At 40.8% G+C, this 25,959-nt stretch overlaps 1 protein-coding gene and 1 long non-coding RNA gene across 3 annotated transcripts in view; both read left to right on the top strand.

The window, feature by feature from the left end:
* The window catches only part of AQR (aquarius intron-binding spliceosomal factor), an 83,801-nt gene extending 75,581 nt beyond the window's left edge, over positions 1 to 8,220 (top strand). Inside the window, exons 32-35 of one of the 2 annotated variants that reach the window (XM_060261209.1) lie at positions 1,669 to 1,754; positions 5,095 to 5,269; positions 5,435 to 5,548; positions 7,706 to 8,220. In XM_060261209.1, the coding sequence (XP_060117192.1) occupies positions 1,669 to 1,754; positions 5,095 to 5,269; positions 5,435 to 5,548; positions 7,706 to 7,975 (645 nt within the window). In that variant the 3' untranslated portion in view covers positions 7,976 to 8,220. The remainder of the gene's footprint in view (positions 1 to 1,668; positions 1,755 to 5,094; positions 5,270 to 5,434; positions 5,549 to 7,705) is intronic. The other variant, XM_060261210.1, reaches the window with a different exon arrangement.
* An 11,185-nt stretch (positions 8,221 to 19,405) lies between these two features.
* Positions 19,406 to 25,589, top strand: LOC132589203 (uncharacterized). The gene is made up of 3 exons (XR_009556555.1): positions 19,406 to 19,750; positions 21,472 to 21,550; positions 24,738 to 25,589. It is a non-coding gene; the product is annotated as an uncharacterized LOC132589203 (long non-coding RNA).
* Positions 25,590 to 25,959: the final 370 nt, after the last annotated feature.

Here is a 25,959-nt window from a genome sequence, read left to right as displayed (position 1 = left end):
GCTACACCAGAGCATCTGGTGAATTGAGGTACAGGGATTGCTGGGACACACACAAGCACCCTTGCTCAGATGGAGTGCCTTGGACTGTGTTTTTTGTTTGTCTTTATTTGGGTATTTCTATAGCCAGGGCCAGCACATCCATTAGGTGATTATTAGGTGGCCCTGTATGGGCACCGAATTGGGCATCCTAAATGAGTGAGGAAGGGAGAGCCGCTGCCCTTCCCGCTGGCAAGTAAAGGTTCTGCCAATTAGCTGATCAGTGGGCCTTTCCGGCACCCTCCTGCACATTTTAAATTGTGTGGGAGGGAGGAAGCAGGGTTACATGTATCTGGACATATGTCCAGATTGCAGCGCCCGTTGCCAGGCTGTATTGCACCATACGGTGAGGAAGGGAGCTCTGGTGGCTGCGCTGAGGCTGGCTGGGTGCCCATGGAGGGAAGACCAGGGTGTGTTCTTTGCCCGTGGGGGCACCTTGCCTGAGGTGGCAGGCATGGCAAGGCACACTAGCACCGGTGCTGTCTGTAGTACCTCCCCAAGGAGGAATACAGAAGAAGACGACTGCAGATTTATACCCCGCCTTTCTCTCTGAATCAGAGACTCAGAGTGGCTTACAATCTCCTATATCTTCTCCCCCTACAACAGACACCTTGTGAGGTGGGTGGGGCTGAGAGGGCTCTCACAGCAGCTGCCCTTTCAAGGACAACTTCCTGCGATAGCTATGGCTAACCCCACAGTGCTCGCTTCGGCAGCACATATACTAAAATTGGAACGATACAGCTATGGCTAACCCAAGGCCATTACAGCAGGTGCAGGTGGAGGAGTGGGGAATCATACCCGGTTCTCCCAGATAAGAGTCCAAACAATTAACCACTACACCAAAGATTCCAAAATTTTTCAGTTTAAACAATACAGTTTAAATAAAACAAGTAAAGAAAACACAATATACCCAGGTCTGGTACTGATCTGCTGAGCTGGCTAATGCAGGCCTGAGGCTCTTGGCCCTTGTTTTTGGCTCACAGCTCTGGACACATCAGGCTAAGTACCTGCAAGAACAAGAAAAACTAACTCAGCTTAGATGGTATGCAGTTGCTGCTGTTAGCAGGCATCCAAGATCTTCTCCGCTTTACAGCTTATAGTTCTCATGGGTTAAGGATTGTCATTTTCTTTGTGACATTTTCATTATTGCCCAGTCCTGGTTCTAAAGGAGTACATCTTTAGCTCTAAAATGCTAGTTTACTTTGGCCAAATCTGAGCCTTACCTGTAAAGTCCTTCATGATCTGAGAGACCCATGTATTCTCTCTCTGTATAAATTTTGCATTGTTCCTTTGATCATTGATGACTTGTACTGCCACTGACGGTGTCAAAATGAACTTAGCTTACTCTAGGCCTTTTCAGTAATGGTCCCACAGCATTTCCTTCAACTCCATAAAGAAGGCCTATGAGACACTTTTTGGGAGAAGAACAAGTCTTAGAAATTGGTTACTGGTGTTTTCTTTGAGAAAGTTATTGGTTGTTTGTCTTTAAATTTAAGTCTGATTTGTTATTATCTGTGTTGGTGCTGATTTTATTATGACAACCCTGGACTACCTTTTTTGGGGAGGGGGGTCAGATTATAGCTAAGGATAAATATAAGTAAGTAATATTATATGTATCTTCCATCTTGATAGGTGACAACTGTGGACAGGTTTCAAGGTCAGCAAAATGATTATATCATCCTTTCACTTGTACGAACTAAAGCAGTTGGACACTTGAGGTATGAAGTTAATAATAATAATAATAATACTTTTTATTTGTATCCCGCCCTCCCCGCAAGGGCAGGCTCAGGGCGGCTCACAACATATGAATACAATACGATAAAATTATAAAATTATACGTAGTACTTACACTTATAATTATAAAATCGGCATAAATCCATTTACAAATTGTATTAAAATTAATTATGGTGCTATAACTTAAATCTTTGATACATTCTGTGGCTAAAAAACATATCCAGCGACACTTTCTTAGCTCAGCATTAGGTGAAGGCTATTTTGAAGAGGTAGGTCTTACAGGCCCTGCGGAATTGATCTAAGCATCACAGGGCCCGCACCTCCTCCGGGAGTTGATTCCATAACAGTGGAGCTGCAATTGAGAAGGCCCGATCCCGGGTGGTCTTCAATCTGGCTTCCCTTGGCCTAGGGATATTCAGCTGGTTCTTCCCTGCTGACCTCAGCGCTCTCTGGGGCTCATATGGGGAGAGACGGTCCCTCAGGTAGGCAGGTCCTCGGCTATATAGGGCTTTAAAGGTAATAACCAGCACCTTGTAACGGACTCGGTACACTACTGGCAGCCAGTGCAGTCCGTGCAGCCCCAGCTGTATGTGCTCCCATCTTGAGAGTCCCAATAACAGCCTAGTCGCCGCGTTCTACACCAGCTGCAGCCGCCAAGTTCGGCATGGGGCAACCCCATGTAGAGGGCGTTGCAGTAATCCAGTCTCAAGGTGATCGTAGCATGGATCACCGTTGCTAGGTCCCGGCGCTCCAGGAAGGGGGCCAGTTGCTTCGCCCGTCAAAGATTTAAAAATGCGGACTTGGCAGTGGCCGCTATCTGTGCCTCCATTGATAATGAAGGCTCCAGAAGAACCCCCAAGCTCTTGACCCTACGGGCCGCTTTCAGCGGCACACAGTCAAGGACCGGCAAGGGGATTTCCCCTCCCAGGGCACCGCGACCCAAGCAAAGGACCTCTTGTCTTCATTGGGTTCAACTTCAGCCCACTCAGCCTGAGCCAACCTGCCATGGCCTGCAATGCTAAGTCCAGGTTTTCTGGGACGCAGTCAGGCCGGCCGTCCATTAGTAGATAGAGCTGGGTGTCATCTGCATATTGGTGACACCCAAGCCCAAACCTCCGAGCAATCTGGGCAAGGGGGCGCATGTAGATGTTAAACAACATCGGAGAGAGAACTGCCCCTTGTGGCACCCCACACGCTAGTGGGTGCCTCCGGGACAGCTCTCCCCCAATTGCCACCCTTTGTCCCCGTCCATCAAGGAAGGAGGAGAGCCACTGTAAGGCCAACCCCCTAATCCCTGCGTCGGCGAGCCGGCAGGCCAGTAGCCGATGGTCGACCGTGTCGAACGCAGCCGACAGGTCTAACAGCATCAGCACCGCCACGCCGCCTCGATCCAGATGCCGCTGGAGGTCATCCACTAAGGCGACCAGCACTTTCTCCGTCCCATGGCCCGGATGGAAGCCGGACTGGTGGGAGTCTAAGGTGGAAGCGTCATCCAAAAAACTCTGTAGCTGTAGTGCCACTGCCCTCTCAATAACTTTACCTAAGAATGGTAAGTTCGAGACCGGACGGTAATTCGCCAATTCGGCCGGATCTGCTGTACTTTTTTTCAAGAGAGAGCGGACCATAGCTTCTTTCAAGGATGTTGGAAATTGCCCTTCCAAGAGGGATCTATTTATGATATCCCGTACAGGATATCTAAGCTCCCTCTGGCAAGATTTAATTAGCCAGGAGGGGCATGGGTCCAGATCGCAAGTTGTAGGGCGCACAGTAGAGAGAATTCCGTCAACTTCCCCTAGGCTGAGTGCGTCGAAGTGGTCCAAGATAAGATCAGAGGACATGCACGGAGCCTCGGGTTCTTGTACTGCATCCAATGTGGCGGGAAGGTCCTGGTGGAGCCTACCACAGGTATAGGTCTCGTGTGAGTTATTTCACCTAGTTTCCCCCTCCATCCACTTGAAGCCTAATTCCCATATTTATATCCAGCCCCTCTTTTCTGCCCTATTCTGGGCAAATGGGACTCTGTTGAACTGTGCAGGAATCCAGTTTCCAGATTTTAAAAGGTGGTAGTTTGATTATGTGCAGTTTCTTTTTTATGAGCACTTTTGAAAATACTGAAATTTTGGCTTTCCTATGTAAATTCTGTGTCAATGAAATAGCAAAGGGTTGTCTACTTTCAATCTGCTCAACCAAAGATAGTGTTTTCCATTGGTGTAAGGTGTGAACCCCTACCACCCTTAGCTATAATGAAAGCATGTGTTATTGATTCCACCTATGGATATTTAAAATACTTTTTAAAGCCACGTTGTTTCTGTTTAATTAACCCTGTATTTCCAGCTACATTTTAGTAGTGGGAGAAATTTAGTTATATAATTCTGATACACATTAGATAGAATACAGAGCTGAAATTGTTACAGAATTGAAGTAGTTGTGTGAAGTGGGCTTTTCTTTCTGTACATGCAGTGTACTGCTTCTGTCCAACTTCTCTTTAAATACATAGGCCTGCTCCACACACAGTGACCAAGCATACATTTTTCTTCCTCTCTTATCTGTTTGGAAATGGCATCCATTAGAATAAGTTTTTGGATGAGAACATGTGTTTACAATAGTAATATGTCATCAGTAATTAATTTTACAAGTGTTTAGATGAATAGATACTGGTCTACAGTCATGGTCACCCCTTCACTATAAATAATTGCTTTTATATATACCATCAATTGTCACTGGAGCACATTTCTGATATTAACTCGTGCAGAGATGACTGTTCATCCAGCATTTTGAGTACATGAATGACAGATAAGCTGGATGCATAGTACTAAGATTTATCAAACCTTTTGTGTTTGCATATGTGAACTTGATGAGTGATTTCAATCGTCTAAAAGTAGAGGCCATGTGCAAGATTTCATTCTTATTTCCTTTCTCATTCTGTATACAAATATCAAAGTACATGGTACTCTGTAGGATTTTACAGACAAAAAATGAGCAGTTATCTCCTCCTTCCCAGCTTTCATGGTACAGTAGATTAGGGTGGAATTTAAGATATTTCCAGCAATTGGAAATATCAAAGGAAAGTAAGAGTGATCTCTAGTTTGTGCATCTTAATGGTATATCTATATCAAATCTATCCCAGTGACTTTGGGCACTTTGTTTTTCATTTCTCTTTTAAAATATGACTGTACAGCATAGTAATCTGTGTTTAAAGGCAAGAAACATGCAGAATTGATTACCTTAAGGAAGTTTTCATATGTGAGTGTATCTGACTGTAAGATTGCTTTTCTTTATAAAAATGTTGTAGTGGTAAAGAAATTGTATGTTTACTCTTTGAAGGGATGTTCGGCGTTTGGTGGTTGCTATGTCAAGAGCCAGACTTGGGCTCTATATATTTGCAAGAGTATCGCTGTTCCAAAACTGTTTTGAACTTACTCCAGCTTTCAGCCAGCTCACTGCTCGTCCACTTCAACTGCATATAATCCCCACAGAGTATTTTCCAACAATGCGGCAGGTATGGATAGTTGTCTTGAGTAAATATTGTTGACCGTAATAACTGAAAATAGGCTTTTCCTGGGTCTTTTTTCCCTTAAGGATTTCATTTTGATTCTTTGTCTCAGCGCAAAAGGATTCTTATTGCTTTAAACCTCTCTTAATATTAACCATTTCTTCCCTTCAGAATGGAGAACATCCATCTCACCAAGTTCATGTGATAAAGAATATGCCTCAGATGGCCAACTTCGTGTACAACATGTACATGCATATGATACAGAGTACACGCCAGTACAGACAGGTAAAAAAATACTGAAAAATGAGAAAATCCCATTTATTTAAAAAAAATTCAAACTTTATTATTTTTCTTTGTGAAGAATACATATGCAGGTAAGTTGCACAAAAATAACCATAATAACTATAATTGCCATCATACATACTGCAGTTCAAAAGTATATCAAGTTGTGATGCATCACATTTCTGGGTATAATATTTTGTTCAATCAAGAGACTCCCATATTAAAACCTGCTATTTCTGTAGACATCTGCTGTTAACTTCTGCGGTAGATTTGCTTTAGTGATCATTATGGTATTTTTATTGTTTTATTGTATTTTATAATTAATTTTATTGTCACAGAATCCTTGACTAAGACATGGGATACAGATTTGTGCATTAATAAGAATGTTCACAAAATCTCCTGATCATCAGAGTTCACTAGCCACCCACACAAGGGATTAATTTAACATAGGGAGTATTTCAAAAGACTGAAAGCTGTTTCAAGTCCTAAAGTTTCATTCATAAGGAATAAAACAGCTTGATGCCTGCGATTATCGTCTGACAGAACAAATTATTTGTGCAAACTAGCTTTAAAAATTGCTCCTATGGAGTACTCTAATAGAAGACATTGATATGAATGGAGACTGCTATAGAGAAATACTCTGAAAAACAGCAGTAGTATTGTATTCAGCACTGGCTAACATGAGTTACTGGTAACCTTGTACGTACGTAATCCATACTTCATTCCCAGACAATATTCTGTGTTCTCCAGAGTCCTGTTAAGATGTTATTTTTAACATCCTGTTAGTCCATTCTTACAAAAGACTGAATGACAGTAATCATGCATGTATAAAAATTGTACCAGCTGCATCACAGAAGGGGCCCTAGTTTGTATCCGGCAGCATAAACTATATCTTTTTTCCCAAGGACAAAGAAATCCCTAATTTGAGAGATTCAGCTTTTCTGAATGCCTGTAATTAATCTTCCAAAAAGACTGTTTTGGCCATGTATTAGTGGATCCAGATGTAGTAATTTCAGAGTTTTGAGAGTCATTCTCCCTGTTGGCTAGTAACATCAAATTTCTCCATGGCTCTCAGAAACATGAGTTAATAGTAGATCAAATTCAGTATAATTATGTGCCAAAATTCTACTATGAAAGACAACACCCTTAAAGCAACAAAATAGTATGAAGACACAGGAAGATTTCTCTGCAGTATTGAGACTCCTTCCGAACAGCGTAAGAAGGACTCCAGAAGTGTGGAAAGAAACCATAAACAGTAATAATTTATCAGGGAAAGTCATAAATTCTGTTCTCAAAATTGCCATGATTTTTTTCTTCATATGATTAACTTCTAACCATTCATATACTATTTCTGCCCACCCAGTACACTTGCTTGATTAATCTGTTTCGTTTCTAGGAATACTGTGAGTCTCCTTGTCCGTAACCAGCCTACTTGATTGCTATCACTCATATAGGCACAAGTTACACATTAAAGAATTCTATGTTAAAGCTACCATATAAACACACAGTAACCAGGCATGCCTAGAAAGTGGAGTTTTCCTGCATTTCTGATCATACCTGCAGCTGCTTCTGGCACCTGGACAGTTTATTTCAGGAGCTGCATAGAAAGACCTATGTGGGTTGGTGGTTGAGGTGAAGAGGAGCAAGGGGGTTAAAATGTTCTTCCTCTCTCTACTGCATGCTCTGCTGATAGAAGGGGGCAATCCCCTTGTGTCTCTGCACTCCATCCTCCAATCCTGCAGTGCTTTCCTTCCATGCAGGTCCTGCAGTCCCATGAATGATCTTCCAGAGATCAAAAGGGGTTGCAAGAGTAGAGAGGGATGTGGGGAGATCCTTGTGCCTTCTGTTGGGATCCTTGAGCCCGCCTTGGCAGGGAGGGTGGGGTATAAATCAAATTAAACATAAACATTCTTTGCATGCATTGTCGGCTTGAAGCAGTCTAGCCGAAATGAGATTCAATTCAATTAATTGCTGGGAAGCAAACTCTGATTTAGCAGGCAACTATTTTTTGTTGCTTGAGCAATGCTTAGAATTCTTACACACCTAAATTGTATAAAGTCCTAACCTAGTATGCTTAGGTTAGGACTTAATACAATTCAAAAGTTGTGTTTAAGCATGAAGAACAAATGTTTTCATAGTAAATGGTTTTTATTTTCTTAGCAGGATTTATTGCCTCCTCCAGCACTAGTTGAAGAAATCGAAACACTCCAGTCAAAGGAAACTGAAGTAGTTCAGAGTCAGGAGGCTGAAATGGAAACTGAAGCTGAAACCAAAACCACACAAGTGAAGACTGTGGTAGAGAAAGTATTTGATGAGAAAGAAAAAGTAGCAGAGGAAGAGGAGGAACATCGGAAGATGCCTGAACATCCTGGAAGAGATAGTGATAGTGAAGACAGTGAGACAGAGGAGGACACTGAGAAATCAGCTTAATTGTGCTAAACAAAGTGGGGCAATCTGTTAGGCATTTAAAAAATGACAAGTGCTACATCTATCCACTAACTACTTTAGTGGGCCAAATCAATGTTAAATAGAAGTAAATTATACTGAATGCTTGCTGTATATTTCTCTGCCACGGAATAACAAATGAACCATTAACACAGTTGTATTGAAGGATTGCACACATACCTGCAGGACACTTTTTTTGTATTGTTCCAGTAAAGCATTTTTTTACAATGTCTGTGTTTCCTTATTTTGTACTACAAAGGCTCTGAGAGATTTTTCAGTCCTAACAAATATGATGGCTTTGATTTGGATGTATATAGTATGAAAAAAGTCAAACAACCATTCTTCATGCTCTTTGATTTTTCCCAATATTTTCGGTCCCAGTTTTGGCCGATACTGAAGTATATGTTCAAGTGCTAGTCGTCATAAATAGTAAATTGAGTGAAACTTTGTGGTAAACTTGTTTCTGGACTGTACCAGTTTAGATTATGTGTGAGGAGGCTGCATGCTTAAAAGCTGTTTCATGCTAAAACAGAACTTTGCTTGCACATTAAAAACTAGCATATCAGAGAGAAGGCTGTGTAGAACCATGGTTCCTAACATCTACTTTCTGGGGGTAAGCTTTTTGTTTTGTTTTTTAAATATGTGAAGGCAGTATTTATCTAACACCTGTAGTCTGAAGTGGCACAGTCCAAAACTGTTTTAACACATGATCTGTTGTTTGTATAGCTTCACATGTATTATCAGTATAATTAGCTTTAGTAGGAAAGAGATATTATGTTTCAGTATTTTGAGCCAGAAATGTGAATTCATGTGTGGGCATTGTTTTTAATGGACTTCCTGAGGATAGTTAAGCCATAGCAATAAAAACCCCAATCTGATACTCATTTGAAAGAGACAACATTGCCTCAATAGAACATCTCTAGTTCATGTGTAGTAATTCAGGGCTTTACAAAGCTTTGCACTGTTGCTTTTAGGGGCAGAGATGACATAAAGGTGAAAAAAAAGAAACTTGTCTCTCATTCTGATCTTGCATACGAATCACAAGTTATCGTAAAAACCAAGAAAATGTTACTGAATCAAACAATGATTAACAATTAGAGAGGAATCCTAGAGTAACTTTTACATTTGCTTCCTTTCATAAAGTTCCAGATTTATGATTGACGACAAGTTGCCAGATAAATTAATAGCTATAAATTCACTGGATAAAAGAGTGCATTCCACAACAACCATGTTTTGGATTTTTGTTACCAAGGATGACTATTTGCTTATAAATTGCCAGGATTTCATGACCAAATGAAAAAAACTCAAGTCTTAAAACTGTATTAGTTACAGTTTGCTAGTGTTGCTTCTGCTAGCACACTAATTACAGTTTTATGGGGGGGGGGGGAATAACTTCACATATCATATAGTGACTTCCTTTGTTAACGAGGAAAAATTGTTCTCAGTCGTTGTACAGTCAGTTGCATGGTAATATAATTATTTGAATTCACATTCTTGAATTGTCATGGCAAAGTAAAAAATCGCTGTGGAAATCTGGGTCTTTTAAAGTTCCAGCAGGCATGAAAATAAATAATAGCTATTTAAGCTGTCACTGAAAGAGGCCTAATGGTGCAGAGATTAGAGAGTGGGTAATATAGTTTCATAAATTAACATGCATATGCTTAATCAGGGATGAATAGTACAAGGCCTTCAGGCAACATGTGACCAGCTCAGCTAAGGATCGTCTGCTTTCTAACCTATTTTCTAAAAATATTCTGGTATCTAACAACTTATTTCTATTTTTTTAAAAATAAATCTAAACATTGGCAAGAACAGTTGCTGGTAGCTTGAGATATTTTTGTTCATACACTTTAACTTGGAGCCAGAATAAGGGCTTCAGTAACAAGAATGCATTGCCATCATGAATACAAGAAGCAACTGGTGAAAGCATAAAAAAATGGTCTTGCAGTAGTTAGAGATGGTCCTTTCACAGGACATGTTTTACAACCTAGCTGAGAATGTAGGAAAGGAGTAGGCTTGGAAATACCTGGGGTTTGGGGGAAGGGAGGGACTTCAGTATGGTACAATGTCACAGAGTCCACCCTCCAAAGCAGCCATTTTCTCCAGGGGAACTGATTTCCATAGTTATAAAAAGCAGACCTCCAGGCCTGACCTGGAGGCTGACAATTCTAAATAGAGAGTTGTGGCCATGAGCAGCTAAGGATACCTGTGCTATTGCTATCAGAGTTGCAGAGTAGGAATAAATTGTGGGAAATATGAGAAGCCACTCCTGGAGCATTCGTCATGTTTTATAGACAGCACCAAAAATATATCGGAAAATAGAGAAAACTTGGGCATTCACAGGGTAGTCTTAAGGAGTCAGACCTTTTTAAGCTCTGTTGACTTAAAACAGACTTGGATTGAAGTAACTGTGTAGATTTACTCTGTCAATTGCCATAATACTTAGATTGTGGGGAACTGTACAGTATCCAGGCAGAGTTGTCTAATAAAAGTCTTGGCACTTCAATACTTACAAGAGATAAATGTGACAGGGTCTGTACATTTATCAGCTATGAATTCCAGCACTGCTAGGCTGAAGCGTTAGAGCAGTCCTGTTATGCATCGTGAGGCGCTTCAGCATCCTGCTGCTTAAATTTGACATCTCTCTGTTACAAGAACTATTTTTAGGATGATCGTCTGGGGACAGAGTATTTTATTCATTATTGTAAAGGAACCAGAGTGGAATACTCTGGTGCTGTTTTTTACTGTTTCAAATACTGCCCACGTGGTAGGGGAAATTTTACTCTGTCCAAGGGTCTGGTAATGTAACAGGAACAAATAACGGCAGTTCCATGTTGACACAGCATAAACAAAGTATATATGCCTTAGGGTTCCAAAGGTCCTGTCACCCTCTGCCCAAGAAACAAAAGTTGGTATTGATGCTATGCAGGAGTAACAGCTTGATTCTTGGTGGCTGAAATGCCTGTGTATTATTGCATTTTCCAGTAGCTGCTTTATAGCAGTTCTCCAGCACTGAATCAACAAGCATCAAATTGCTGTTATTGTCTAGGGGGGGGGGGGGCGCAAAAGGACAAGCTTTCAACTGAACTCTGCACATTTGGCCAGAGTTTTGATGGTTGAGCAGCTTGTCTTAAGTTACAGCTGGCTCCAGCAACTGACTGAAAGCCAAGGGACTGGAAAAGAGGTTTAATCGCTTGTTCACTTCCCTCCTGACCCTTTAAAGAAATTCAGTCACAATGGGAGGATCTGACCTTTTAACTGCTGTCATGATGCATCAAGGCAAAAAAGAAAAGCCAGGTTGGCAATAACCTCTGTCTTTTCTATTCCATATACTAATCCTAGCTGGGGCATTATTCCTGAACCCCAGGCCTTCAGTTGCAGGTAGTAAAGGGAGTCTGATATTCTCCACTTTATTTCTAGTTTAACCATATATTTTTGAGTACACAAAATAATGCTTTTCTTCTCCATTGTAAACCCAGCTCTGATTTCATTGGTGAGCCATTTGTCCTAAATTACTCCCTACTCATACAACATTGACCCACTGGCATCCTGTCAGCCTAAACTATGCAATAAAAGGAGGCATTGAGAACAGCTGCTTCTTCTGACTCATCTCCTTTCCTGGCCTTACTATAAAGTATGTTACTATAATTTTTAGCTGAAGCAAGTAAGTTTACTGATGAAGAATTAAGGGGAAAATCTGAGAAGTGTGGGCTGCTGCTTGTGGGTATACAAACATTCTTACATTTTCACCATGCATGCCTACATGTTTCCAAGACACTAACTATGACTCTAGAATTGATGTTGAAGCTTCTCACATGCACATTCACATACCAATGAATGAGTCAATATGGAATTAAAATGTAATTGGGGGACCAATAGGTTTCAGTATATGGGAAACTTTGGGTGTTGTTCCACATATCCTGTAGACAAAATCCCATTGTTCATGAGAGACATTTTTCAGGAGGAATCCATCCATCCAATCTCAGTAGTCTTATCGTATCTCAGGGGAACTCAGGTCAGTTTATACCTTGCTGTTCTCCATTTTATCCTCATAAAAACCCTGTTAGATTAGGCTGTAGGAAGTTGAATGACATAAGGTCACTTCATAGCTGAGTGGGGATTTGAACCTGGGTCTCCCAAGTTCCAGTCTAGTGCCTTATCTAATACACTGCATTGGTTCCGTCAATGTCCACCGCTTCATACATGGCCATCTTAGTTATTTTTTCCTAGGGTGATCAGATGTCAGGATTCCTGTACTTTCTCTAGTTGCATAGCAGATGTAATTCTAGTGACGGGTACAGTTTGTCATCAGAGATCTGTTGTAATTTCCTTTTCTCCATCTGATGATCAGTGTTCATGTCTAGCCTTGCATCTGCCATACTAATTTTCTTTATATAGGACACAAAGACAAACATTCCACACTTTTTTTAATAATAATGTGTAACTGAATGGTGTTTAGCACCCAAGTGTAGTCCCCCGCCCTCAATTCTGCCCATACCCCCATCTGTTAATTTTGGTCACCAGGGCTTTTTTTGAGTAGGAACACACAGGTTTGGCCAGGGTTCTGGCTCAAAAAAGGTCCCCAGCAGAGGGAAGGTACTAGGTAGACCACGCGCTCTACCCTCTCTGCCACCTCCAGCTTCCAATGGACTTGCGAAGAGAGCAAGAGACATGGAGCCACCCACGAGCGCCCCCTCCCAACTCTCATTCTGAGGCTTGATGGAGCATCCCATCATAGTGATTGAGACAGCAGAAGGCAGCATCCCCAAGGAGGTAGTCCTTCGGCATGATGGTCAGATTTGCCTACCCAAATAGGTACACAAAAATCTTCTGAAAAACATAAGTGACCAGCATCTGGTATCATATGGATACACAGAATACCTTATTCCAGTTCTTAAAGCAACCATCATTCAGTTGTATCTGAGATGTGAACCTTGTAGACTGGCAAGAGTGGTAGACATGGGAAGGCAGAATTAGAGATGTCAGCCTCCAGCTCAACTTGAGCCTCCCACTCTCAGCTGGTGGGCCTTTCTGTGCAGCCAGGCCCCAGCCTGTTCCACCCTGGCTTGTTTCAGGGAGCTGCCTTTTATTTCCCTCCCCAACCTGCTAACCCTGCATTGCCTTCCCCTCATGTGATCCAGCCCCTGCCCATCAGCCATGGAATGCCACCATTGGCTCCTAACCTTCCTGCCCAGGGCCGTTGGTGTGAGTCAGGCCTGCCCTTTCCCAGGTGGGGCAACTCCTAGGGCAGGTGCCACCAGAGCTGTGGCAGCAATGTGGCTGCTATTCCCACCAGTGTTCTCTTGTTCTCCTGGCTCCTGACTGGTCACTGAATGTGAGGAGGCAACACAGTATTCCAGGTGCAGACCAATGCATATGACACATTGCAATTTGGATGTTATGTCTCTGTTGATGGAAAACCACTGCCTTCCCAAGATTGCCCTGTATGGCGAACTCTCCACCGGTCATCGAAATAGAGGGGCACCAAAGAAGAGGTACAAGGACTCCTTGAAGAAATCCCTTAGCACCTGTCACATCAACCATCACCAGTGGTCTGACCTAGCCTCAGATCGCAAAGCATGGAGGCACACCATCCACCAGGCTGTCTCTTCCTTTGAGAACGCACGCATAGCTGGTCTTGAGGACAAAAGGAGATTGAGGAAGAATCGCACTGCTACAGGACCAACCCTAAATCAGACTTTTCCCTGCAGCCGCTGTGGCCGGACCTGCCTGTCCCACATTGGTCTTGTCAGCCACCAGCGAGCCTGCAGCAAACGTGGACTATTTCACCCTTCTTAAATCTTCGTTCGCGAAGCCAAGCCGAGAGAGAGAGAGAGAGATACACCCCAAGACTGCATTAGCCCTTTTTGCTGCTGCATCACACTGACAACTCATATTTAGCTTACCATTTACACATACCCCCAAGATCTTGTTCACCCTCACTGCTATCCAGAAATGTGACCCCCCCCCCCCATCCAGTACAGCACATTGTACAGTACAAGCCCGATTGTGCAATTTTTTTTTTCATTGTAAGAAAATAATGTTGTCTGGCTGTAGGGATGAAAAATGGCAATGCCACCTGTGCATTCATAATAATGGTGAAAGGTGCTCTGGAATATATTTCCCATTCTTTCATCTGCATGCTATTTCAAAGAACTTCTAAATGGAAGACTTTGTCAATGACATTGCACCAAAATCTTCCTGGAACTCAGCCATGCTGACAAATACAAAGAGCATTCTAGGATTTTTTTTTTCGCAAGGAAAAAATCCAAAGACAGAATATCACTGTACAATGCTTTCTCTTTCTAATTTCTCTGAGGCAGAAATTAAAGAAGGTCTACTGTAGTAAACAGAAATGTAGATACAAATATTATCAATGTATATTCTAAGCCAAATTTGCTGTTCTACAACTTTTTAATGTGATTCAGTGATTTAAGAGTACAAAGCTGCAAGCATAAACTTATCTCTGATGGTGTTGGCTTCAAAATACACTTTTTAAAACTTCTCCCAGTACAGCTTCCAAGCAGCTTCCTAACAGCTTCCAAGCAGATAAAGTTTGCAAGCATAAAGTAAAGCAATGTTTAGCTGTTCAGCTGTTGTGGTTGTTAGAAGACTACAGAAGTAGATCCTACACAATCAACCCGTGTTCTTTTAAGCAGTCACCACCTGTCAAGTCTAGATTTAAAGATAAATTGTCTACATGAAACTTAAAACTGCAAAACAGGTTGATTTTCCTTGTGGATTTATAATTTTAATTAACCGCCTTAATTAATTAATCAATCAATCAATCAATCCCCCCTCTATGTGTTGTGTGAGAAACTGATACCAGCTGTTTTGAAAAATAACTTCCTTTGTCCTTGCATAAAAACTCTAGATAGCAAACACTGACATTTTAAGAAACAGATCTAGGAATTCTTCCAGTTCCTGAAGCATAACAGCATTAATCTTGAACCTACTCACTGAGAAATACTGGTCTTGTTGGAACAATGTACTTCCAAGGAAATGTATATAACACTAGAACCTTGATGAATAATTTAGGGTCAGATTTTATAAGGCCAATTCTGCACTAGACCTTTAATGCTGGTTCAGCCCTGTCCCCAAACTGACATTTTACGCTCGAATCATGATGCCTGTATTTAATTTTACACAATTTCTTCTTATATAAAGGTATTGCACTCTTTCATTTAGGATTTACAGAGTTATAACTTCAGTTGTTGTTTCCCACAATCTCAGAATACTGGGCATGTTGGGTGGTAGGGCGGGAGGAGCTGCCACAGTTACTGGATGTTTTTGATGGCAGTTTATCTGAACCAAAACATTGAGGAAGGGGCCTCTAGAGAAGTGGGATGCGGAGACAGAGAATTAAAAACTAATTTTAAATTCTGGGCTGGGCTTGATATACCCAGTTCCAAGAGAATGATAAATAATCTTTCCATAGAAGTATGTATGTACATGGCTGAGATCATGGGCTTTTTTCAAAACTAGTGAGTGTGGCTAGGCCTATAGGCTACGCTCTCTCTTTCTCTCTCTCTCTCAGGTTAAAACTAGTCTTCTGAGCCTTCAGGGTAAGTCATTAAGACAAGCCTGTGAGTGCCTGCCTGAATGAGGGCTTGCCAGAACAGTCATTTGAGGCAACTTATTTATTAGACCTATTATATTGAAATACTAAGCTCTGCTTCCTTGCCCTGTCAGAGTTAGCCGAAGCCTCTGATGACACTGTCAGGCCCTGCCTTAGAACTCAGAGGGTAGGCTTGTATATACTGATTTTCTTCAGCACACTCCATATGCGCAAGACATCACTTGCTTTGAATCAAAAACAAAACAAAACATTCTGATTCCAAAGTGGGCTTTGAGTCTTCCCTAGAAGCTTGTTGTTTAGCTCTGTAGTAAGCAAGGCACTGTGGTTAAGAGGTACAAAGTCTTAGCTAAATTGCTTGATATCTGTGTGGGAATTGTGTAATGGTAAAGTACTTCTGCTTCCTTATGGTTTGTTTGTTTTTTAAGCAGATATGACTTTACATACTATATATGCATTACAAATATTTGTTGAACTTTGGGCAGACAATAGGTACTTTTTAATGGATTTTATTATGTATGAAGAAACACTATGTGGAATTTTATAGGCAGAAAGGGAGAACATAAATATTCTAAAACCATGAAGTCTTTTTTTACTGAACTGCCATGTTCCAAGAAGTCATTGAAGATAATGCCAAAGATCATCATGGTTGTGCAGGAGGTAGTTAATGGAGAAGAGAGAGAGTGAGAAACCCTTGTTCTCTGGTATTGGCAAGGCCTATTTGGCTTGCTTAATCAGCCAAAGTCTTTTTTAAGGAAGGGGACATATTCCTCTTCCAAATTTTTCTCTCATGAGAATGGGCATTGAAAAGTAGTAGGAGCTTAATATCTATGATGCTTCATACTTATTTATGCAGAGAACTGGGCATCATGATTTTAAATATAAATACATAAATGTTAATTAAAGCTTAATACTATTTTCTCCTGTTAGTAAAGCAATTTTATTGGTAACATATGGTAATAAATCTATATCTTACATCTTTAAAAAAAAGCTTCTTTTATCTACCCCATATATTACTTTCTACCCACCCCTCCCCCCATTACTTGACCCCCGCTGGTGTTATTTACTTAAAATGCAAATATTTAAAGGTACCCTAAACTATTAAAACAAAAATTTATATTCTTGTTATTTTTAAAACTTAATCATTATCAAAGATTGTCCAATGTCCTTTTATTTTCCACTCTTTTTCTACATATCTTCTAAACTTTTTCCATTCCGTCTTAAAAACTTCTAAATCATAGTCTCTTAATATTCTTGTTAATTTGTCCATTTCACTCCATGTCATAACTTTTATAATCCAATCCCATTTCTCTGGTATTTTTTCTTGCTTCCACAACTGCACATACAATGTCCTAGCGGCTGAGAGCAAGTACCAGATTAAAGTTCTATCTTCTTTTGGAAATTTTTCCATTTGTAGTCCCAACAGAAAAGTATCTGCAACTTTGTTAAACTCATATCCCAAGATCTTAGAAATCTCTTGCTGAATCATCTGCCAAAACATTTTAGCTCTTTCACAAGTCCACCACATGTGGTAGAAAGAACCTTCATGCTTTTTGCATTTCCAACATCTGTCTGGCATCTTGTTATTCATCTTTGCCTATTTTTTAGGAGTCATATACCATCTATACATCATCTTAAAATAATTTTCTTTAATACTTTTACATGTTGAAAGTTTCATAGAGTTCTTCCACAAATATTCCCAAATTTCCATCTGTATTTCTATATTTACATTAATTGCCCATTTAATCATTTGCGATTTCACTACATCTTCTGTAGACCATTGTAGAAGCAATTTATATACTTTTGAAATTAATTTATCATTGTCTCCAAGCAGAACTTTTTTCAATTGTTTGCTCTTTCCTTATTCCTTCAGTTTTAATATCATTCTCCACCAAGCTCTTTATTTGTTGCATTTGAAACCAATCATATTTATAATTCAACTCTTTAGCAGTTTTCAGTTCTATTTTGCCACTTTGTATTTTTAATAGCTGATTATATGACAACCACTTTTCTTCGCCTATCTCAGCCATTATTTTTATTACTTCAGCTGGCACTATCCATAACGGTCTTCTCTCATCTCCATATTTCTTGTATTTAATCCATGTATTTAGCAAATTATTTCTTATATAATGGTGAGAGAAAAAACTATCTATCTTCTTTTTTCCATAATACAAATACGTGTGCCAGCCAAATTTATTTCTGTGACCTTCCAACACTAAAAGTTTTTTGTTTAACAACATTATCCATTCTTTCATCCACACTAAACAAACTGCTTCCTGATATAATTTTAAATTCGGCAGTTAAAACCCACCTCTTTCTTTCGCATCCGTCAAAAATTTCATTTTAATCCTTGGTTTCTTCCCAGCCTACACAAATTCTGAGATTTTCCTTCGCCATTTATCAAATAGTTTGCCATCCTTCACAATCGGAATAGTTTGAAACAAATACATTATTCTTGGTAAACTTAATACTATTTTCTGACAAGCAGTAAGCAACTTAACAGGCAGAAAAGTTGGCTTGCTGGAGTGAGTCTGTGGGAAATAGGGTTGCTACATTGGAAAATACCTAGAGACTTTGGGGGTGCATCCAGGAGAGGGAGGGAAGGGCCTCAGCATGGTACAATGCCATAGACTCCACCCTTCAAAGCAGCCATTTTCTCCAGGGGAGCTGATCTCTGCCAGCTGGAGATCAGTTGTAAAAATGGAAGATTTCTAAGACCCACCTGGAGGCTGGAAACCCTAGCTGGGAAATGTGGGATAGATACAGAATCTTGGAAGTAAAAGTTGCCATTCTGAGTGAAAAAACCAAGTTAAGTAGATCAGAGGAGACTAAATATGTTTGATAGAAAGAGTCCTTTTTTTGTTTTTATTGTCAAGTCACAGGTAGCTTATTACCCTGTAAGTTTTTTGAAGGCAAGAGGTGGTTTGCCATTACTTGCCTCCTTGTCATGACCTTGGTATTGCTTAGAGGTCTTCCATCCAAATATTGGCTAGGACTGACCCTGCTTAGCTGTCAGATCTTAGTAGGTCAGGCTACCCTGGGTTAGCCAGGTCAGGGATAGCAAGAAAATAGGTTCACTATTTTACTTGCCTATGGGGTCAAATAACAAAATAGTAATATATACTTTAATTTAGATTAGGGTTGCCAATCCCCAGGTAGGGGCAGGGAACCCCCCAGTTTGACTTCAGGGTCATCAGAAAGCAGGGGGGGGAGGGAAATGTCTGCTGGGCACTCCATTATACTCTATGGAGATCGATTCCCATAGGGTATAATAGGAAATTGATCTGTGAGTACCTGGGGCTCCGGGGGGAGATTGTTTTTTGAGGTAGATGTACCAAATTTTCAGCATAGCATCCAGTGCCTCTCCTCAAGAGCCAGTTTGGTGTAGTGGTTAAGTGTGCAGACTCTTATCTGGGAGAACCAGGTTTGATTCCCCACTCCTCCACTTGCACCTGCTGAAATGGCCTTGGGTCAGCCATAGCTCTGGCAGAGGTTGTCCTTGAAAGGGCAGCTGCTGTGAGAGCCCTCTCCAGCCCCACCCACCTCACAGGGTGTTTGTTGTGGGGGAGGAAGGTAAAGGAGATTGTGAGCCGCTCTGAGACTCTTCGGAGTGGAGGGCGGGACATAAATCCAATATCATCATCATCATTATCAAAACAATCCCCAAGTTTCAAAAAGATTGGACTGGGGTCCAATTCTATGAGCCCCCGAAGAAAGTGCCCCTATGCATTATTTCCAAATGGAGGGAAAGCATTTAAAAGGCATGCAGTCCCTTTAAATGTGATGGTCAGAATTCCCTTTGGAGTTCAATTGTGCAATTCGCTCCTGGCTCCACCCCCAAAATCCTCAGGTATTTCTTGAGTCAGACCTTGCAACCCTAATTTAGATTTGCTGTACACTTCATTTTTACTAACTTGCGTTTGATGATATCTTTTAAAACCATGACTGTTAAGACTGCAAAATCGTATGCTTAATGAATCTCAGTATATGACCTCATTTTTCCTATGCATGTGGTTGCCTTTCTAGTACATTTTTGTTAGATCAGCTGACTTGCATGAGGCGAAACAAAGGCGTGTTTGTAAGATACTTCTGGTGGTATTTAGCTTGTTTGTTAGTTTTCAGTGAATGCCTGAAAAAATAAGTGAGGTCTTTTGAGGCTTTTCACCACCGCATTCACTATAGAGGTAAGTTTTCTTTACTGATATGTTTTCTTGTAATTAACAATTGTACAGAATATTTTCTATATTATTAGGCAGTTTAAATTAAATTAATTGTGCCATTCAGCCACTGGAATGCACCCATATTAATGGAAAGCTGGAGTCACATAATAGCTATGAAATTAAGCATCATGGTTCATGTCTCAGCTTTGCCATGAACTTACTACATGGCTCTAGGGAAGCTACCTGATATTAGCCTTAGCCCTCCAGCTGCAACAAAAAATAATAATTGATCTACCTTATAGGGATGTTGTAAGATTTACAACAATATATTAAAAACTGAACATTTGAAGAGTGCTGTATGAATGCTAAGTATAATTATCATTGAATAACCAAAACATCTATACTTTTTCAAAAAAATGACATCAGGATTTGACAATAGCAGATTTTTACTGAAGGACATTTATATTCTGAAAATTAGTGAACTGAATTCCATATCTCCACAAGAAACTAAATTCTGCTGTTTTACCACCACATGATGCAAATTTTAGACTTTTATGCAAATAACATATGGTTGAAAGAAATTAAATCATTGGTTTCCATGAAGAAGAAAGGATTGCAAACAAAAAAGGTTTCTTATACTGACCCCTGGAACCCTCTCTCCATTTATGCATGAGTGCAACGATAATGTCTAATTATAAATGTTTTAAAATGCTTGATCTTGTCTATGATGTTTTTCACAGCCTGATCAATCTTTAAGAAGTCACTCTGCTTATAATCCTAAAAATTTTCAGGTGTTACACCATCCACCAGTTTCTATGCACTGGGCTTTCATTATCACATTGTCTACAAGGAGACAACAATGGTAAATCAGTGACACTTTCTAGAATGTAAATTTTATTGAAATAAATACATTCATACAATATTCATGTGGATTTCTGATCAAATTTCCCATCATCTTTATATACAAGTCATTTTTATTCTGCTTGTACTGTCATTCTTTTATTGCTGCTATTTAACTAGGGTTGCCAAACCCCAGGTGGGGCAGGGAATCCCCTGGTTTGGAGGCCATCCCCCTGCTTCAGGGTCATCAGAAAGTGGGGGGGGAAACGTCTGCTGGGCACTCCATTATTCCCTATGGAGACCGATTTCCATCGAGTATAATGAAGAATTGATCTGTGGGGAAGCCTGTTTTTTGAGTTAGAGGTGGCAAATTTTCAGCATAGCATCCAGTGCCTCTCCCCAAAATACCTTCTAAGTTTCAAAAGGATTGGACCAGGGGGTCCAATTCTATGAGCCCCAAAAGAAGGTGCCCCTCTCCTTCATTATTTCCAGTGGAGAAAAGGCATTTAAAAGGTGTGTGGTCCCTTTAAATGTAATGGTCAGAATTCCCTCTGGAGTTCAGTTATGCTTGTCACCCCAGAGTCCCCAGATATTTTTTGAATTGGACTTGGCAGCCCTATATTATATTTAACCTACATCCATATGCCAGAAATTTGACAGAATTGCATATATTCTGGGGGTTGGGTCCAGCCAGCTTTTCTGCTGGTGAAAAAAAAAGGTGTATTCTTTAACTACCCAAAAAAGGTAATGCTGAGAATTATGGGGCCTGCATATAACCTCATGGGGATGGGTATTGTAGTATTGAGAATAATTGAGTAAGACTGAGTTTAAAAGCTGGCTGGGTCCAACCTTAGTTTTAAACAAGTTTATTTTGAAATTATGTCATGTCTTAATTCTGTTAATAGACACCACAGCTGCATCAATTGGAAGGTGTTTCGTGGATTAATTCTAGAAAAAGGTTATTACAGTAAATTCTAGGACAAGGTATAGTTCTGTTTTTTACTGCATATTCTTTGCAATACAAATTATCTTTTTATTCTGTCCTTTATATTCAAAACCTTCAGCCTGATGGTCTACATGCCCACCCATTCCATGATGGAATGACCTCTGGGGTGGACACTGCATGAGAGGCAACTGGTGGACAGCCAGTGCTGGGCCCAGTCGCCTCCAATCATCCTTGCGTCCCTTCCCCCCTTTCACCCTGGCACAAATGCCACCCCCCAGCCCTTGTCTGGGAGCGTCTTTTTAAAACTTCATGTGCTTCCTCAATTTCTTGTAGTAAAAATTTATTCCTCTCTTTACATTCAAAACTAAGCTGGGGAGATATAAAACAATGCACCATTGAACCAATACTATTAAACAACCAAAATGAAAACCAAGAGAACCATGTTCAGCATTTAAAAAAAAAAATCCTGCAGCCTCCCTTTGTCACTCAGCAATTCTGAGCTAGGGTTGCAGAAATATCTGGGGACTTTGGGGGTGGAGCCAGGAGACTATGGGGGTGGAGCCAGGAGACACTGGGGTGGAGCTAGGGGGAGGGGGAAACGGCGCCGGGGAGCGTGGTGAGCCGTCTCGGAGCGGGCGACGCCGCTGCGCAGCTGCCACCTCTTCTCCGCTCGCGTGGCTGCTCCTCCGAGATGGGCTCAGTCTGAGCCCATCTCGGAGGAGCAGCCACGGCGAGCGAAGAAGAGGCAGCCGCGGCACGGCGACCTCGCCCACTCCGCCTCTGGGGTGGAATCGGAGGGGGGGGGGTGGAGGAGGGCCGGGGGCATGTTGAGCCACGAGTCCGGGTCCTAGAAGGGCCCGGATTCGCGGCTTGCCATGCTCCTGGCCTGCCTCTGCCCTTCCCTTCTTTGGTTTTGCCTGCGCTGCCGCCGCGTCTTGGCTGCTCCTCCAAGATGGGCTCAGCCTGGGCCCATCTCGGAGGAGCAGCTGCGGTGGGCGGGGAGGGGGCGGCAGCGGCCTCGCCCGCTCTGGGATGGGGCGGCTCGCCATGCTCCCCGGCGCCGTTTCCCCCTCCCCCCGCTTCCGTTTTTTTGGGGAGCGGGGGAAGAGGGTGGAAATCCTGGGGTCCCCCGCCATGGCGAGAGGGTTGGGAAGCCTATTCTGAGCCCAAATTCACACATTTGTCAGTAATTTTAAGGAAACTGTAAGGTGATTCCAAATCAGTCAGGGCCACCACACATTTTAGAAACTCAGTAAAAGTGCATTTAAATCTGCCTTTCTGTTTTTTTTTTCACATTTTAGAAATCTGATGTCTGCACATTTAAATTGCTTTTCTGTTTTCATCTATACATACCAAATTACTAACTGCAACCAAAAGGCTAAACAGCATTTTAAGTGGCATGTGTGAAATTGGTTTTAGACCTTAATCAGTTGTTACATTTTATGCATAAATTGAATAAGAAAGGTTAAATGGATACAAATTAGGGGGCCTAAGTTTAAAATCAATAAATATACAACATAAATGTTACATATTATACAAAATACACATATTATAAATTAGTTTAAAAACAGTTATAGGCCCAAATATAGCCTCAATAAGAATTTCAAATTATACAATATACACAATTAGGAACTTCAACACCAGGGCTTTTTTTTATATCAGGAACTCCTTTGCATATTAGGCCACACACCCCTAATGTAGCTAATCCTCCTGGAGCTTACAGTAGGCCCCGTTAAAAGAGCCCTGTAAACGCTTGGAGGATTGGCTACATCAGGGGGGTGTAGCCTAATATGCAAAGGAATTCCTGCTACAACCCCCCCCCCCTAAAACAGACACTTTTCAGCCTTCTGGCCTTCTTCTGTGGTCAAGTATAAATGTTGCACATAGGCTCAATTATTACAATACTAATATTAATATAGGACCAAGTGAAAATTATGTTCTGATAAATATCAGAAACTCAAGGCAAAGATGTACTATATAGACCTCATATGACATTGCCTGTCCAAATCAGATACATCTAAACAACTTGATATTTCAAATGTGTACCCCCCCCCCCCAATTTTGGTCCAGGAGATTCAATTCCAAAAGCAATATGGAGCCAGTATAACAACACACTGTGGACCTATAACTGTTTTTAAACTAATTTGTAATAACTACACAAGGCGGTGTCATATGAGAGATTATTTTGAGCCTCCTCTTTTCTGTAGAATAAATGCAGTGATACTTTATCTCTTCTCCTAGAGAAGAGCTTTTAAAACAATTCCTAGCAAAGTAGGGTTGCTGAGTCTTACCTGCGTGCTGATAGGGGTCCACAGTCTTCTTCCTGGGAGTCTTCGGCATGCACAAATACTTAAAGTTGTTTACCAAATGCTAGAGCACCCCCCACATGATGTGCCCAGCATGATGATGTCATCTCTGGGTGACATTGTGCTGTGTACGTTGGTTATGCTGGAACACTTTGGAGGCATGGCTCCCCCCACTGGCCAGCTCCATGGCGATCGATTGGCGTCCCCAAAAACAGGGGAGCCCCTACCCCCTGGGGGGGGGATGAGAACCCTACAGCAAAGTCAGCTATTTAGTAGTCTTATTTATTTATTAGGGTTTTCAGGTGCTCCTTGGCCATCAGTGGGATGGGGAGGTAGGGGTGCCAGATCCAAGTTGGAAAACTCCTGGAGATTTGGTGATTGGGCTTGAGCAGGACAGGGCCCTCAGTAGGGTATATTGCCACAGAGTCCACCCTCCAAATATTCATTTTCTCCAGAAGAACTGATTTCTGTAGGCTGGAGATGAACTGTAATTCTGTGGATCCCTATTTATCCATTTGTTTTTCTGTCCATATCCCACTTTGTGGCTGAGACAGGTCTATTTAGCTTGCTTCAGATACAATCATGTGTTCAGTAGGCCTTTAAAACAATGTGAGAGGCAGCCTTCGCTATCCTTTGATGTAAATAAACATCAGATAAATGGTTTCTGGTACCACTAATCTTTTAGTTGCTGTATGCATTGATAGTCTGAACCTGTGCAACTAAGTTCTTTACTGTATAATGTCAATTTTAATTTTCATGCTGAATTTTATCTATGAAAACATTCCTCTATGCTTCTGTATATATTTGTTGGAATGATAAAATAGAAGTGGGAAATGTAACATGTTTAAATGCTCATGGATATAAATAAACAAAATGATTTATTGGAGCTCTTTAAATTAACGTGTACTTATCTTAATAGGTTCGGAATGAATGCCACCTGTGTTGTGTGGGGGATATTTTGGCTGCTCGTATTGTTTTTCCTTGGATGGCCCATAAGCATGTTCTTAGGAGGACTATATGGATTTGTTGCTCCACTCACTACTTTGATAGGGTTGGATGACCTCAGTGAAGCTTTACTGATGGGAGTAAATCTGGGGAGAGTGTGTGCTAAAAATGTACATGCTGGAAAGCCCCTCTGTTAACAATGAAGACCACCACTACAAGAAAGCATTCTTCTTTATTCTACAATATATTTTACATCTGTTGATTATATTCAAAATGTTCCAATTTCTATCCAGAAGCTACTAGTGTTTTACAGAGTATATAATTCACAACTGACATCCTGTAAAGAAGTAAACGTAGCCAAATTTGTACTGGAGACTGCAGTTCCTCTTTATATTACATATACCTCTAAGCTAATGTATTGAAACGAGAGACAGCCTGATAACACCTCAAATTTTAGCCTGATCTATGTGTATTATTCCAGATTAACAAACACTGAAGATGCAGTAATTTGGAACCAAGTTATTTGCTGTGTCTAGACCCTCAACTGAATGTTAGAGAGGAAGTCATTAAATTTGCTAGGATAAATTCAATTTTTTGATGTTTGCTTTATTAAATAAATTACTTCCAGTTTAGATCTCTGGTGCTCCTTTAAGTTAACTGTTTGTAGTTACTAATGTATAAACAGCTCTGCATTAATAGTGTCACTGTTCATTATATTTGGCTGTTATATGTTTTAGAAAGCACCTCATTTGTATGGGTTCTTTATAAATGTAATTGTTCAGGTATGTTTATACTCCAGTTGTTATAAATACAGATATTAAAGCTACTTAATGTTTCCTTTTTATTGGATGATGATATGAATTTCTTCCCAAATATATAGAATATCTAAATTCTACACCTATTTTCTTAAAGGAACACATTTGTTTAAAAAAGAGAAGAGGGTGGAACTTTAATTGTTTATTTACTTTATCGGGTTGATAAAATCTTTATAGGCAATCATTTCAATAATATGGTCTTCCTCACCTTCATTTTCTGTTTCTGTCAGGCTATTGTGAATGGAGTAAATTCTTTCCCTCTTTTACAGCAAAATATCTTGGCCTTTTAGAATGAACAATGGGTTCTCTTGCTAATGGTTCACTCACTGTAGTAATATATTTCAGATTGTATTTCCTTCATTTAAAATATTTTCCCATGTA

The sequence above is a fragment of the Heteronotia binoei genome, chromosome 21 (assembly GCF_032191835.1).
Source record: "Heteronotia binoei isolate CCM8104 ecotype False Entrance Well chromosome 21, APGP_CSIRO_Hbin_v1, whole genome shotgun sequence".
Classification (NCBI taxonomy): Eukaryota; Metazoa; Chordata; class Lepidosauria; order Squamata; family Gekkonidae; genus Heteronotia; species Heteronotia binoei.
The sequence above is the reverse complement of the archived record's forward strand: the minus strand, read 5'-3'. Positions and strand labels throughout refer to the sequence as shown.